This window comes from Gracilinanus agilis, chromosome 2 (genome assembly GCF_016433145.1).
Source record: "Gracilinanus agilis isolate LMUSP501 chromosome 2, AgileGrace, whole genome shotgun sequence".
NCBI classification, from domain to species: domain Eukaryota; kingdom Metazoa; phylum Chordata; class Mammalia; order Didelphimorphia; family Didelphidae; genus Gracilinanus; species Gracilinanus agilis.
The window spans coordinates 623,577,123-623,594,601 of NC_058131.1; the positions used below are offsets into that span (position 1 = coordinate 623,577,123).

The 17,479-nt window shown below is 36.2% G+C and overlaps 1 protein-coding gene across 1 annotated transcript in view; it reads right to left on the reverse strand.

Annotated features, from left to right (window-relative positions):
* The window catches only part of ZDHHC6 (zinc finger DHHC-type palmitoyltransferase 6), a 30,098-nt gene that overhangs the window by 9,187 nt on the left and 3,432 nt on the right, over positions 1 to 17,479 (reverse strand). Inside the window, exons 3-7 of the mRNA XM_044662576.1 lie at positions 16,957 to 17,048; positions 15,278 to 15,437; positions 14,442 to 14,603; positions 13,548 to 13,601; positions 10,394 to 10,561 (exon numbers count right to left, since the gene is read on the reverse strand). Of these exons, the coding sequence (XP_044518511.1) occupies positions 10,394 to 10,561; positions 13,548 to 13,601; positions 14,442 to 14,603; positions 15,278 to 15,437; positions 16,957 to 17,048 (636 nt within the window). The remainder of the gene's footprint in view (positions 1 to 10,393; positions 10,562 to 13,547; positions 13,602 to 14,441; positions 14,604 to 15,277; positions 15,438 to 16,956; positions 17,049 to 17,479) is intronic.

Consider the following 17,479-nt stretch of genomic DNA (forward strand, 5'->3'; position numbering starts at 1 on the left):
AGGAAGGGCTTGAGAATTCCAAATGGAATGGGGAAGCAGGAAGTGTGGCCTCTCTCTCTGAGATGGACTCCATGGTGGTTGGGACAAGTTATAACTGATTTTGGGAGACCTCAGAGGAAGTGGAGTTTGCACCCAGATTTCCAGAGATCCTGAAGGAAGACTGACATCTACTTGTGGGAGATTTTGGTAGAGACTATTAATCCCAACCTGAGTTGCAGGTTAACTTGGGCTGGGTTAGCTCCCAGAATCTACCCACCTGAAAGAGTACAGCTAGTGGTCCTGGAGGAGCTGCAAAATCACTGGTGTGTCAGGACTCTGCTGTGAGGATACCCACTTCAGTTCTGCTATTCTCTGGGCCCTGTCTTGCTTAGGTCTCACTTGAGTGTAGATAAGTCCCTCCCCTGACCCTGTTGTTTGCCCATAGTCTGGAAGTGTAGAAACCCCTATTCCCATCCTTTACCATAGTTTCCTTAATTAAATTTGTTATAAACTCTTGTCATTTGCTTGCTAGTTTCCATAAGCCCCTTGTCTAGATGTTGCAGGGTGATAGTTAGGCCTAACTATCACTTCTGTCACCAGACATTTTCCTTAACAGTTAAACCTAGTCTCTCTAACTTCTTTGGTCCCTGCTACTGTCCATTCCTGTCTCCTACACACCCTTCTGGACCCACATATAGTATTTAAGTTATCACCCCTGATTTTCCCCATAAGAGTTTGGCACACTCAGATGGCTGATTAACAGGAGGACAGGAAGTTCTCCCTTGGACACACAGAGCCAGACTGGAAGTCAGAGGATTCTGAACATTCTGTGGGGGGTGTATAGCCATTGGCTGTGGGCTGAAAGTTCCGACCCAGTGGTGTACCACTCAGAGCTGCCTACCCTTCCCCCTGGTTCATTCATAAATTCCCTGAGTGAATCAGCTTTACAACTAAGCTTCAGGGAAGGGGTTTTTCAGGCATTTTTTTCCTGATTGTTTTTTTTTTCCTCCTGATTTTTTCTTTTATTGTTTTTTTTTTTTTAGTGTTCTTACTATGCTATATTGTTACTGTATAATTTCAGTTTTGTTTGGTAAATACTCATAATATTACTAACACATTGTCAACAAGTGAATATTAAAGTTAAAATGGAAGAGATGGTAGGGGGGCAGCTGGGTAGCTCAGTGGAGTGAGAGTCAGGCCTAGAGACAGGAGGTCCTAGGTTCAAACCCGGCCTCAGCCACTTCCCAGCTGTGTGACCCTGGGCAAGTCACTTGACCCCCATTGCCCACCCTTACCAATCTTCCACCTATGAGACAATACACCAAAGTACAAGGGTTAAAAATTTAAAAAAAAAAAAAATTATAAAAAAAAAAAAATGGAAGAGATGGTAGATAAAATAATAATGTTGGTATGGAATTTGTTGTGGGGTACGTTTTATTATTATTTTTTAAATGGTATACCAAAGTACATTAGGTTAGCCCTAAATTTTGAGAAATTAAAACCAATATGGGACATTACATTGTTAGATATGGTAGCACAAATACCATTAATTCTATTTTGTGGGTACATTGTATATAGGATGTGCTGGTTGCTCAAATACATGTTATATATGCTTAAAGTATTGGTGACTTGGTGGTACAAGGAATCTGATTTGAAGTTGATGTTACATTTGATGCACATTCAGATCGATAATATGGAAGAATACATAAAGCAAGAAAGGTTTAGGGACACTGGCTATGGACTGGCTCAGCATGCTAATAATGAAATACATAATGTTGACATATCCAAGGCAGAATTGGAACAAAAAGCATTAAATAAGGGAGACAAACCGGTTAACCTTTTTCCCCTATGAGACCTTCTGGTAGTGAGAGATGATGGGATTTTTTCATGTGAGAAAGCATACTAGATTTAGAACGGAGGATAAAGAGAATTTGAAAAGGAAAATCCCCAATTTCCATGATGATGCTGGCAAATTTGTGAAGATTTTCAGAGCATTTGTTAAGGCACATGACCCAGACTTTGAGGACTGTTGGTGGGTTTTAGGAGAATAAGTTTGTAGAAGAGACAAGGAATAATAAGTGGATGACACCATGGCCAGTAGCCTGGGAGGAAATGGTTCTCAATTGATTCAAATTTACAGAATGCTGAAACAGGCAGGAAAATCACTGATAAAGGTAATGGAGAAGAATTCAAGATGCCTTAACTCTTGGTCCAAATTTGAAAAGATTAGGCAGACTAATCAGGAGAACCCAGCGACATTTCTAGATCTCATAATAGAAACTGCTGAAATTTACTTAGGTATGAATGTCCTGGAAGATATCACCATAGAACATATTAAACACATATTTGTGAGAAATGTTGTTCCCCAGATGAGGTAGTTTTTTTTTAATGACAACTACCCAGATTGGGAACTTCTGAGCCTGGATGAACTGAAGCAAAAGGCCACTTATGTTTTTACTCAAGAGAAGGACAGAGGGAATGATGAAAAGGACACAATGACTGAGAGCCTCAGGAAACAGCTTAGAGAGGCAAATAGTAGGGCAAATGAGAAAGAAATCAGTGAGATAAAAGCAGTGGCAGCGTTAAGGGCATCTGAAAAGAAAATTAGTGCTAATAACTATAAGAATAACACTAATGTAAACACAAGATATCAAAGGGAGCAATCATGTTATGTGTGTGGCTGAGTTGGACATTTTGCCAGAGAATGTAGGTTTAGAAGATCATATGGGCAGAGGTACAATAATAATAATAATAATTATAATGGATTTAATCGGTTTAATAATAATTATAGATATAGGGGAAATAATTGAAATAATGCATTTAATTATGGAAAAGGCCAGCAAAATGTGTTCCAATGCCAAAAAGCTGCCAGGGTGTTCAAGCTCCTAATTTGGCAATGGTGCAGGATTACATAGACTGGATGGAGTACAGCCAAAATATAGCCACATTGTCCAGGGGAATGTTAATCATGGTAACCTGAATGGAGGGACAGCTTCATTATGAAGGTTTGCCTGAAATTCAGAAGTAATTAATCAAGGTAATGGGAATAAAGTGAATGTTGATGAAATTGTATTTGTTAAAGATAATGAAAATGTAATTATGGATAATGGAAATGGTGCACTTGGTGTTAATATTTATTTAATTGGTGATAATAAGAATTTAATTAATAATGGTGATGAGTTGATCAATGTTAATGTTAATTTAAATGGAATCAATGACAGTTTAATCAATGTGAATGATAATTTGAAGAGAATGATAAATTGGATGGTCTTAATGTTAAATTACCTGAGTTAACTACTGGTAATGGTGTAAGTTGTAATTTAACCAATTTTAATGGTAATTTACCCAGTGGTAGTAGTAATTTAACTAGTACTTGTAATAATTTGATTAAGATTGATGATGGTTTATATGGTGTTGATAATAATTTGATTAGTGTTATAAATAATGGTGAGAAAAAGAATAGTGTTGTAAATGGTGTTAGAAGTTCTGGTAAGTGTGGAATTAAGAAGAATAATGGAAATTGTGATTTGATTAAGGATAATTTGATTGTAAATAAGAACAATGATACCAGAATAGAGGTGAAAAGGACCAAAGGTGTAAAATCCTGGGAAAATTCTGTAATTCAAGATGATGTTACCTTGGATGGACAGGAAATAGCTGAGCTTTGTTCTGATGTTACTGTTTTAGCTCCTGTGTTGGAAACTTTCCAAACTCCTAATAGTACGGAACCATACATGTCTAACTATTGGAGATCAGATTTACGATCTTCTCATCGATAGGGGAGCGAGTAAATCAGTTTTGCAAAGTTTTCCTGAGAATTGTAGAGCTGTGGGTACGATGGATGTTGTTGGTGCTACAGGCATAACTCAGAAAGTAGCTAAATTGCAACCAAACATGGTAACCCTAGGACCCCTTTCTGTAGAACATGCATTTTTGTGTGTTCCAGAATGTCCAATGAATCTTTTGGGAAGGGATTAGCTGTGTAAATTACAGGTTACTATCCAATGTACTGAATCTGGTGATATTTCTTTACATCTCCCAGAGGAATCTTTGAAGGCCTTTCTATTGCTTTTCTTAGATTCCAGCAGTACAGAGGATGACTTGGGTACTATTTATCCAATACCTGAGGATATACCTAAGGACTTGTGGTCAAGATCATCCACAGATGTTGGGTTGCTGAAATCAGCTACTCCAGTCAGGGTGAGGACAAAGGAAGGACCAGTTCCTTGTGTGCCTCAATATCCCTTGATTAAGGAGGCAATAGATGGTATACACTGTGTTAATGGAATTAGCTCTAGTCCATTCATAGTCAAAACTCTACCTACCCGAGATGATGTCATCCCCACCTCCCTTAGTGGGGAGGGGGATGAGTTACCCACATGTGACAATAAGTAACAAATCAAGAACAAGGGACTGCCCTTTGGGCAGTCCAAATCAGTGTAGAGGCTGCCATTTGTCCACTTGAATTAGAGGTGGACCCACAGGAAGTGATGAAAGACACTATCTCTTCAAGTATGTTGGTTACTTCCTGCTAAGGGAGTTCCCACTTTGAACTTGGTGCTGAAGGATCTCGAGGGAGACCTCAGGCAGCTTCTACTCTGAATGGTCACGTGGGTAAGTTAGGCTGATTTGCTTGGTCTACCTTGGCGTTTTTCCAAGACTCTACCTTAAGTAGGCTCTAGCCTATCTGATTGCTAGGCCTTGTGGCTTGTAGCCTAATTTATTTAGCCTTCTAAACTTCTCTCTCCGTCCAGGCCTCTGCAGGCCTGGACTAGCCTCTCCCTCTATTTCCCTACCTTTTACCTTCCTAATTGTAAATAAACTACCTTAAACCCGATCCTGACTTGGGTCTAATTTAATTACGGAATCAATCTGAATTGTTGATTCCTGGCAGCCACACTTTAAATATATATCTATAAAATATCTAAAATCTCCCTCTTACAACGCCCAATAACTGAGTCCCTAATTCAACAAGGGATAATAATACCATGCTTTTCTGAGTATAATACATCAATTTTGCCTATAAAGAAGCCAAAATTGGATGAAAATGGCCAACCTGTTTACCAATTTATTCAAGATCTAAGAGAGGTAAATGATTATGTCATCAAAACTCATCCAGTTGTTCCTAGTCCAGCTGCTATAATTTCAATTCCAAGTCAGGCTAGATATTTCACCATGGTAGATTTATGCTCTGCGTTTTTCTCAATACCAATTCATGAGGATTCTCAAAAGATCTTTGCTTTGACTTGGGAGAAGACTTAGTGGACATGGACTTGTCTTCCACAGGGATATACTGACTCACCTAGCCAGTTCGCTCAAATTCTAAATAGAGATCTAAAAACGATTAAATTTGAAGAATGTAAATTGGTGCATTTTGTGGATGATATTCTTTTGGCAACCCCAAATGCAAAGGTATGTCTTAGGGATAGCAAGGTTCTTTTGATTGAATTGTATAAACGAGGACATAAAATCTCCAAGGCAAAATTACAATGGGTTTTGCATAAGATACAATATCTTGGATTTGTGTTGTCTGAGGGTTCCAGAAGTATCATGCAAAAGAGAATAGCTGATAAACAGAAATTGAGTGCACCCAGAACTAAAAAACAACTTAGAATTATTCTTGGAACTACTGGTTTCTATAGACAATGGATTCCTGGATATAGTGAGATCACTAATTGTTTGACAGATCTGACCAGGAATACAGAACCAGAACCTCTGAAACTAAAGCTTGAACACTGCTTAGCCTTAGATAAACTGAAAGAAGCCATTCTATCCGCACCTGCATTAGGAATTCCAGACTATGAGAAACCTTTTCAGCTGTTTGTCAATGAGACAAAAGGTAGTTTCTGGTGTATGGACACATAATTTAGGACAACGTTATCGGCCAATTGGATATTATAGCTATTGATTAGATCCAATAGCTGCTGGGACAGTACCCTGTCTAAGGGGGGTAGCAGCAGCAGCTATGTTAGTCCAGAAGTAAGCTTATCTAGTTTTTGGATGTTCTTTAACGGTCTACTGTTCACATCAGATAGAAACTCTAATGAGGAAGTTTTGTAATCAAGCATATTCAGACCAACGAATATCTAAGTATGAAATTATTCTCTTACGTAGTGAGAACATCCAGTTGAAAAGATGTAGCATACTCAATCCAGCTACTCTTCTTCCTGATTTGCCTAAGAACAGTGAGCCATTGCATAAATGTGTTGAGATAGTAGATCTTGTGGATATGCCTAGGATGGATTTAAAAGATACTCCACTTGAAAATCCAGACTTGGTATTATTCACAGATGGATCATCATATTTATGTAATTGAATCAGATGTACTGGTGCTGCAGTTGTCACAGAATTTGAGACACTATGGTATGGCTCATTACTTAGTAATCTTAGTGCTTAGGGTATGGAATTAGTAGCATTGAAGCAAGCCTGTCCTCTAGCTGAAGGTAAGAATATAAATATTTACACTGACTCTTGATATGCATTTTCTGTTTTCCATGCAACAGGAAAGATCTGGAAACAACAAGGTTTTATTACTGCATCGGGAAAACCAATAGCTCATGCAGGAATAATAACTGAGTTGTTGGAAACAATCCAAAAGCCAAAACAGCTGGCAGTAATTCATTGTTGGAGTCATACTTCTGGTAGAGATTCAGTCTCTAAAGGAAATCACAGAGCTGATATCACTGCGAAGTATGTAACCCATAATGCTCCAATTTATGTAATGAATTTAACATCTATTGATTCTGATGATCTAGAAAAAGCTTATGTAAACTCAGATATCCAGAAATGGAAGGATAAATTTGGAGCTTGGAAAGAACATGGGATATGGATTACTGATACAGGAAGACCACTATTACCAAAAGATTTGCATACCTATTTGTGTCAAGCTCTTCACACAAAAGGTCATTTTGGTACACAAGCTGTTGTGGATTTCATTAAGAGACAATGGTTTGCTCCTGGAATAAGTACTGTTGCAAATAAGATCTGTAAATAGTTGTTCAGTCTGCCAAAAGTTCAATCAAAGTGCATTCAGAAAGAAAGGTTTGGGTGGTAGACCTTTAGCATATTGCCCATTTGAGAATTTATAGATTGATTATATCTGTATGCCTAAAGCTGGAAGATACAAGTATTGTCTTGTGATAGTTGATAGACTAACCAAGTGGCCTGAAGCTTTTCCATCAAATACCAACATGGCTAGCTTTGTGGTGAAAGCGTTACTCAAGGAAATTGTATCTAGATTTGGTGTACCTTTAACCATAGATTCAGATAAGGGATCTCATTTCACTCAGGAGATCCTTAGAAGAGTCTATGAGAATCTAGGAATAACACCTAAATATCATGTTCCTTATCACCTGCAAAGTTCAGGTCAGGTGGTGCAAATGAATAGGGAATTCAAGACTATGGTTGGGAAACTGTGCTGAAACTCATCTTAAATGGCCAGAGATTCTTCCCATAGCTTTGTTTTACCTACGTACTAGACCAAGAGCAGATCTACATATATCATCATATGAGATGCTCTTTGGATATGCTCTACTACAAGCAAAAACTTGTAAGGCTATTTATGCATCACTCTCAGGAGGTGATTGCCAAATTGCTTCATATTTAAGTGCTTTACAGCAGAGACTAAGAGAATTACAAGATATGGGAGTATTAATTCAATCTGGTCCATTGGATTATTCTCTTCATAATTTTCAACCAGGTGATATAGTCTATGTGAGAAATTTTGCTAAAACATCGACAACAGAACAAAATTGGGTAGGTCCTTCTACAGTTGTATTAGTTTCACCATCTTCTGTAAAAGTTTTAGGTAGAGATTTGTGGTATCATTGTTCTCATATTAAATTAGTCCATGGTATAGATACTGAAAATGTAGAAATTATTAATAACGAAGAAGAAAAAGAAGAAGAAATTATGTAATTAAGATCTTCAGTCAATTAGTCTGCAGTCAGAAAGTTCAGTAAGGAGAGGACCATTCTAGTGGAAGAGGATGTTTGGATGGAAAAGGACATGGATGGATGAAGAGGATTCAGGATTTATGGACTTTGTATTAAGACTGATGAACTTAGGAACTGAACTGAGAAAAACTTCATTTTCAAGGATTTTCTTAAAGAAGAGGATTAATCATGGAAATTTGGATTAAATGGTTTGGAAGTATTTTGGGTAATGTAAATGGTAGCACTACATACTCATATGCATCCAACACTGCACATAAAACTATCAAGAACTTCGATGAGGAAAAGGAGACGAGGAGAAAAGGAGAGAAGAGAAGATTTCCTTGAGGAATGGAACATCATAAGGAGAAAGGAGATCTGAAGGAGATCTGAAGTTTTGGTAGGTATCATATATCTAACAGTAACATGTTGCAGCAGAATATAGCAAAGAAACAACATAACAAACCAGATACATACAGCACAAGCATTGTATTCCTTATGGAATGAAACAATGTATAATTACTAACAAAATTAGAATTAGCTATAGGATAAGTAAGTACTAACAAAGGATAATTAGTTACTAACAAAGATTAGCTAGTATTTAGGTAGTACAATGTAGCTAGACTAATATACTAATATCATAGAGGTAGTTTAGAATAGTTTGGGAATAGTATTAGATTAGATTAGAGGATAAGATAAGGTACTAATGTACATTAAAGTGCAAATACAACAAATAACAAAATTGCATTACATGGAGAACATATACTACAGATCACACATCACAAAATAATGTAAATAGATTTGTAAATAGTATGTATGTTGTAAATTGTAATATAGTGTAAGTACTGTATATATGTAAAGGGTGCACATATGTATATATTACGTGTACATGTGTGTATATGCACAGCATACATGCATACATTATGTATATATTATATGTATCATGTGTGCATATGTATAAATGTAAATTCTGTGAATAATTTGATATAATTGAATTGCAAACATTTAAATGTAATTTGCATAAGTGAGTTTAATGTTTTGTTGTAATTTTTATGTAAAACTTATGCAATGTTGTTACAATGTATTTTCCAAAATTGTTTGCATTTATTAGTTAGAATATTTCTGTAATATAATAGGAGTTGTGTTTGATGTTTGTTTTGACTTTTGTGCTGATATTTCATATTTGCTGTTGATTTTGTTAATTTTGGTGGAAATTTTGCATTGTTACTTGTTGCTTTTGCTTTGTACTACATAACTGTTCAATGTATTTATCCCTTTACCTTTTCTTGTTAATATTATCCCTAGTGTAGGGTAGAGTAGGTTAGTGTTAGGTAGAATAGAGTTAGTGTAGGTTGTTTGTTATTTTGGGTTAGAATTTTAGTTTAGTTTGTAGTGCACAAATACCAAAATATTGTTAATTTCGGCTTTGTGCAAAGTAGGGAACTGTTGTGAGGAGGATTACTTAGTTATTATTTAGGAGACCTAATAGGAAGGGCTTGAGAATTCCAAATGGAATGGGGAAGCAGGAAGTGTGGCCTCTCTCTCTGAGATGGACTCCATGGTGGTTGGGACAAGTTGTAACTGATTTTGGGAGACCTCAGAGGAAGTGGAGTTTGCACCCAGATTTCCAGAGATCCTGAAGGAAGACTGACATCTACTTGTGGGAGATTTTGGTAGAGACTATTAATCCCAACCTGAGTTGCAGGTTAACTTGGGCTGGGTTAGCTCCCAGAATCTACCCACCTGAAAGAGTACAGCTAGTGGTCCTGGAGGAGCTGCAAAATCACTGGTGTGTCAGGACTCTGCTGTGAGGATACCCACTTCAGTTCTGCTATTCTCTGGGCCCTGTCTTGCTTAGGTCTCACTTGAGTGTAGATAAGTCCCTCCCCTGACTCTGTTGTTTGCCTATAGTCTGGAAGTGTAGAAACCCCTATTCCCATCCTTTACCATAGTTCCCTTAATTAAATTTGTTATAAACTCTTGTCATTTGCTTGCTAGTTTCCACAGGCCCCTTGTCTAGATGTTGCAGGGTGACTGTTAGGCCTAACTATCACTTCTGTCACCAGACATTTTCCTTAACAGTTAAACCTAGTCTCCCTAACTTGTTTGGTCCCCCCTACTGTCCATTCCTGTCTCTTACACACACACCCCTGGACCCACATATAGTATTTAAGTTATCTTCCCTGGTTTTCCCCATAAGAAGACTAGAACAAAGTCCATATAAGGGGGTTGTGGGAGAAGATTGGAAAACTAGATGGAGGGCTCTGAACATCAGATTAAATTTAGACTTAATCTCACAAATGCTGGGAAGCCATTTATATTTTTTGAGTAAGAGGGCTGTGTGATGAAAAACAACTTATACAAAGAGTTAAGAATTTTGAGAAATTTTGTAAATTGAAAAAATTTAATACAAAAGTAATTTTGTCATGCTGTAGTTTAAACAGAAGGGCTCATGTAATGTCAGTTTTGACTAAAATACTTACTGTCAAGCTGTATGGATGACATCCTTCTCTTATTGGCCATTCTAGTCCATCTCCTTCAGGAACCCCAGACCACGTAAACACTTGTTTAAAGTTCTGCCATCTACTTCCCATGTCATAGGGGAAAACAAAGGTTTCAGCTGTCTGGTAATACTGAATTCTATCTTTGGCCTATAGATTCAAACAAACAATAAAATATACCACCAATCCAGAAAAACAATTTTCATAATTCTTTCATAAAATATTACTCAAACTTGTAAATTAACTAAGGTTCTTGAGATATGAATTATAGACCAATACAACTTTAAAGTAGGAAGAAATCTTAAAGCTCACCTTCTCTAACCTCCTGATTTTACATTTGGGGAAACAGAGATCCAAAGAGGTTAAAAAATTTGCCTAAATTTATACTATAAGTTAGCAGTAGAGATGAGACTAGAATCCATATTAAAATGTATTGTTTCAATACTACTTTTTTTTATATAGATTTTAAATTTTATCAGAATGTTGTCTTCTGTTATGAGAAAAATTAGGATTTTAGACATTTAGTGTAAATAGTACCCAGGCTGTCAGATAAGACCTAAAGTTTCAAAGAATGGAACATGGGGTAAAGGGAGTTTTCTGAGGGAGTCTATCTGGATGCAACTGCTGGCAGTTAGGACTTCTCCTTAGCTGTTGGAGGTGAAGAGTCCAGAAAATAACTGTCTCCTATGAATATATCTATCCTGGGAAAGATCAAGTTGAGCAGTGATTCTGGTTTAATTGGTGGACATATCAAACCAATTCAGCTCCTTGACTTTACCCCTTTTGTGGACTTAATTGCTGTGACTCCTGGAGGCTTTGGAGAACAACGCTGGAACAGAAATGGACCCCTGAGTGAGACTCTCATTTCCATGACCTTACAGGCTGGTCCTGATAGCCTGAAGTTAAGAGTCAGTGTAGGGTCTTTCTCATCTACCAGCCTTGAAACCATTCCCTAGACCAGTAGTGTTAGAGTGACCATTTCCCCTTAACCTTACCCTTTTAACTTATTATTAAACTGTTACTTTTAACTTTCTGTTGCTTCTTCTCAACTCAGTGAATTCACCATAGTAAGTCAGTATCCCTGGCTGATGTAGTCTGAGAGTCAGTTGGATCTCAACTGCCACTCACTCAAACTGTTACAACCCATTCCCAAGTCCTGTGTTTGTGGATGTGGGTGTGATTCTCCATTTGTATTTGTCTAAGTTAGTTACCCCTCTTCACCCAAACATTCCTCCTTCTCCCTTCTTTAAACTCAGTGTTTAATTTACCCACTTATACTTCCCAAAGTAATTTTCCAAACTAACTTTTTCAAACAGATAACTTTTAATAACATCATACTAATATAAGTAAAACAGAAAATAAAAATGGGTATGGTTCACTTAGAAAGTTCCCACCAAGTCCTATGTGAGAATTTATGTTACATAAGCAATTGGAAATTGTTACTGCCTCAGTATAGAATTTTCTGGGTGTGAAGAAATGAAGAGAATAGATTATAAATAAGTTCAAGATGTGGTGTAGATTCATCAGTAAAATGTTGCATCAAGTGAAACAGCAGTGGGAAGTTGTTGGGTAGGACTCCTCCTAATTAGAAGAGAAGGGGCTGGTGGTGATGGTCTTTGAGATAGTAATTTGTATATAGTAAAGCTCTAAGGACAGGCTCCCTCATGTAATTAAGTAGAGGACTTTCATATATACATGACATATTTGCATATTGTCATTTAAATAATATGTGTTTAACTAAATATTTTGATGTATTAGAATGGCAAGAGGGGTTGGACTAGATTATATAAAAAGTTCTTTCCACCCCTAATTCTGAAGTAGATTTGTTTAGTCTAGTGACATTAATGCTGTTGTCCATTTCTTAAATACTACTGACATCTAGTGGTATGGAAAAGTAATACTCCTCTTGAATATTATAAAATTGGTTAAAAATGTGCTACCTACTTCCAAAGTTAGTGATTCTCGGCTTTAAAAAACGACCATTTAAAATGCCTTTACACCTAAGGCAGTACTACAACATAAGGAGTTCTGACATAGGACTTGGAAGAAAGAGATTCTAGTCCTTGGCCTGCCATATCTGGTTATGTGAGTTTAGACCATCACTACCATCACCACTACCACTAACACCGTCGTCATCATTATCATCATCATCATCATCATATAACTTGCTACTTGGAAACTTCCCTGAAAAAATGATAATTTGATTAAAAAAAGTTTTATACTAGAAAGTTTGTTGCATTTACTTACATAGTAAAGTGAACTGAGAAGGAGCACAGCAGAGGAAAACTTGTTAGATTTGGAATCTGACCTGGGTTCAAATGGGGACTCTACCCCTTGGCAGCTGTGTGCCTCTCTGGCCTTTAGCACTTTTATTTGTAAAATGAGGAATTTGAGGATCTTAATTAGCATACAGAAAGAAGCCCTTCCTTTCATGGTAGTGATAATATGTTGTAATAGTGCAATAGGTCTTCTGTAGCATAATGATATATAATATAAATGCTTAATAAAAAAGTACTATGTGACTGTCAGCAATTTTATTTCATTCATGAAAAAATAAGCTTAACAAGGATTATTTAGTTTCAGGAATTAGTTCTTATTTACAGATAAAACAGAATATGTAAGAAAGATTTGATGACACTAGGGTTGGAGTTCCTCCCCAAGATGATGCAAGGCAGTTGATGGTCAACTGATATGCCTTGCACATTTTGAGTACTTAATAAATGTTTACTGATTGATCGAGGGGCTTTTAATAATCTTTTAGAAACATATTTTTATTGTTTGGTATACTTAAATGAGTGATTAATCAAGATGTATTCTATTTTAAATGTTACTTGGTTATTTGCAAAAAAACTAAAGAGAGTTATTAATTTTTAGTCATTTTTAGCTAACAAACTATTATTATTCTTTTAAAAAAACCTTTACTTTCTACTATGCATTGATTCTAAGGTATAAGAATGGTAAGGGCTAGGCAATGTGGGTTAAATGACTTGCCCATAGTCACACAGCTACGAAGTGTCTAAGGTCAGATTTGAACCTAGGACCTCCTATCTCTGGGGCTGGCTCTCAATTCACTGAGCTACCCAGCTGCCTCCAACATATTATTTTAAAATTAAGAAGATGCTGCATAAAAATTTACCTTTTCTTCAATCCATGATTCAATAGAAGTTTTATTTCTGAGAATTACTTTCATCTGAAAATTAAATGAGACAGTTGAATTATCATTTACACAAAATTTTAAGTATACAAAGATCACATCAATAGAGAAATCAATTATGTACAAAAAAACTAGTAAAATACCTCATTCTTTTCAGTAATTAACTAAATTTCAAATGCCAAAAAACATTTCACAGCAACTTTGCAAAGGCTTTCACAGTAACTTTGCAAAGGCTTTCACAGTATTAAGGAAATAGCTGATATATCTTATTTGTTAATATATACATACTTTGTAATTAAATTTTTTGATTACTTTTTCTTTAATCTACCCTATACTTCAGATATATTCATATAGATCCATTATTTATAGTTTGGAAAGAAATAATAAAGTCTTTCTTTAATTAATTTTATTTTGATATTTCATTGTTTCTTACAAATGCCTAATATCTCTGTATCTAAGTAGGTCCTCCAAACAAAGGATGTTAATTTATTACTGATATTATTTACCTCTATTTACAGGGATACTGAACTTCAAAGACATTATTTCTAGGTCGAGAGTAAGTAGTACCACCAAAAACTCATTTCATCACTCTGCTCTAACCATCTTTTCAAACCAGTGTTAGGTTCTGACTAAGCATTTTAATTCTTAAAATGCTTTGTTTTTTCTACACTGTAGCTCTCTGTATCTACCCGAGCAAAATGAATCAAAGGACTAAATCAATTATTTGTATAATTCCATTTCAGACAAAATAAATCTGTGGCCTAGATGGAGGTCAGAACCAAAGCACAGTTCTCCATTTTATAAATATAGGCTCCGTCTTAGTCTCATCAATCCCAACAATCTTGAATCTTCTAGCTATTGGTAACTCAAACTTACCTGGATAAAAAACAACATACCAACTGCTATAGTTGTTCCCACAGCCAATCCCAAGGCAAACAGAGAGGCAGCAAATGCAGATAGTCCAAAGGGTATAATAGGAAGGGGATCTCTCTTAGCTGCACTCATATCAATTTTTACTGTATTCCAACCAAAGGAGATCTAAAAAGGAAAAACTATAATTATCTGGTAGTGGACAATGATTAGATACAATATGTAATATTCCAAACTACAAACTGTCCCCCTCTGTTGTCAATTCAGAACTTTCACTAAGATAACTAGGGAAAGAGCTGTTTTTATGAATCTAATTTGGTTCAATAGCTCCAATGCACATCTGTTTGCTGAAAATCAACTCATAATTGTTCCTAAAGGGACATTTTTCAGCAACCATCAGGCAAGTTCTCCTCTACTTAATTTAACAACTTTATTATTATTTAAAATGTGCAAAAAACTTGGCCAAGTTAACTTCAATCCCATCCGTTATAAATCAAGTTGACAAATCCTGTGTTTAAAGGATTTATTTCTTTAGTAGCAGTGATCTCTAGGATTTGATATTCTCTGCTTTATGGTCTATCCCACCCAAACTACTCCTTAGGTTTCCTTTTATTCACTTCAAAAAACATGTATTAAAAACTTACATTTTAGTTCCCAGAGTTAAATAAACTTATACACATTTTAGTACTGCTTTAAAAAAAAAAGCCAAAAATGTTTTTATAAAGGAAAGGAAAATGTTATTTTATTCTTTTTAATTTTAGTGAATATAGTCACAATAAGGTTGTAAATAATCACCACCATTAACACTTAACCTGACAACTGGATGATCAACAATCTCTTACCCTATTATAAAGCTGTGTATACATGGTCATAACAAAGATGAATGCAGCATGAATACAGCCCAGGGGTGCTAAGAGGAGAAACAATGTAAATGATGCATGATTCTGGTAACCACAACAATTATTGATCCAAGGGCAATGATGATCCATCTTCATAACACATCTATAATGGGAAAAAAAGGTACATAAAAGATTCAGTAAATTTTGCCTTAAAAGAACTCTATTGAATAGAGCATGCCATTTATAAGTCATGGAAAAGTTATATATTATGGAAAAGGAAAATTTTCTTTCAAGTATTCTCATAGAAACATAAATGATGAATTTATGTATTCATTTATGACTGAAAATCAAAGCAGCACAAGAAATGACATACATTAACAGCTCCTGAAGAAAGAGTGGTGCCTCCTCCATGTGTTTGTTTTAAGTAGTCAGGAAATCAACTGAGACATGCAGCAGGAAGAAATGAGCACAGTTATGAGTTTCAGTCTTCGCTCTATTTCTGAAAACTAGTAACTAAAGTGGAATACAGTGAAAACACTAAAAAATACTCATAAATTTCCACCAGGGATTGAAAGCAACAACAGGCCCAACTAGATGTCCTTGACTTCCTTCTTTTATGTATAACTGGTAGATGTTAGATCCACGCGTGTAAGATATAGAATAAACTTTTCAAAAGCCAAACCAAATGTTTGAAAGAAACAGTAGTTGTCTCCAATGGTTTCACTGTATTATCACTTTCTCATCACAGCTTTTTTTAACTGTGCATTTAGTTGTCCTTAAAAAAAAAAACATTCTAGCCAAATATTTCAAAACTTGTTCATAGTGCTTTATTTTTCTTTTCTTGTTTTGAGGAGAACATACTTCATTTTAAGTTATAAATGTGAAATGGCCAGAATTCTAAAATAAGTAAAAATTTTAAAACATAAGATTACACAAAGGATTGGAAATATGCTGCAAAGGCTATGCAAGGGAGATCAATGGCATAAAAGTCACATGGATACATCTTATTAGGAATACAAAAGTACTTATAACATTATTTTTGGAAATGCCAGCTCTTATTTTTATACTGCTTTATTTTCAAAATACTTCCCTTCCAACCTTGACAGACAGGTAGTAGTGTAGTGGAAACCGCCCTGAACTTGGGTTAGACAACTTAAGAGGAAAATCTGGCTCTGCTGCTTACAGGGCATGTGTTCTTAGGAAAAGTCCTTTCACTACTCTGGACTGGTTGTATGTCAAATCAAGGGGCTGTACTGGATGTGGTCCTGTCCAACTTAAAGATAAAGAATCTAAGGGAGAAATGATTTGATGATAATTACCACCAGGCTGGGTCCCTTTGTAGCACTGCTGCTTTGGTAAATGTTAAGATTTGCAAAATATTCTCATAAAACTGACTTTTTTCCCCTTAAATCCTTCTGTCTTAGACTCTATACTAAGTATCGGTTCCAAAGTAGAAGAATGGTAAGGGCTAGGCAATGGAGTTAAATGACTTGCCCAGGATCAAACAGCTAGAAAGAATTTAAGGCCAGATTTGAACCTAGGGCCTCCAGTTTCCAGGCCTGGCTCTCTTCTGCTGAGCCACCAGCTGCCCCTGAAACTGACTTTTGTACGGTGAGGAAGCAAACACAAGGTCAAGAATCAAGGGAGTCAATCCATAATGAAAAGCAATGAAGAACTGGTACCTGTTACACTTTCGGCAGTGATGGGAACGTGGTGCCTTATATGCCTGGCACACCTTACAAAACTGGAGATACATGGTATCTTGAGCTTTCTCCTTGTTTGGAAAAATAAGGAAGAGAAACATCACATGTTAGTATCAGGGAACAAGAGATGAACACCTTTACAGGATTTAGAGCCAGAAAGGACCTCAGAGGCCACCAAGTCCAATTCCCTTATTTTACAGATGAGAAAATTGAGGCCCAGCTCTTAAAACTCACAATCCAATTCAGCCCAATAAGCATTCACTAATCACCAACTATATGTCAGGTACTATAATGGGCACTAAGACTGTAAAGAAAAATATGAATCAGCCACTGCACTAAAGGAGTTTATGTTCTAGAGAAGGGAAATAATAAATAAACTGATAATTAAAGAAAAATAAATACAAGCAAATACAAAGTGAAGGGTAAAATGGCATAGTTGATAGAGCTGGCCTTGGAGTCAGGTACACCTAGGTTTGACTCCTGCCTTTGAAACCTATGGGCT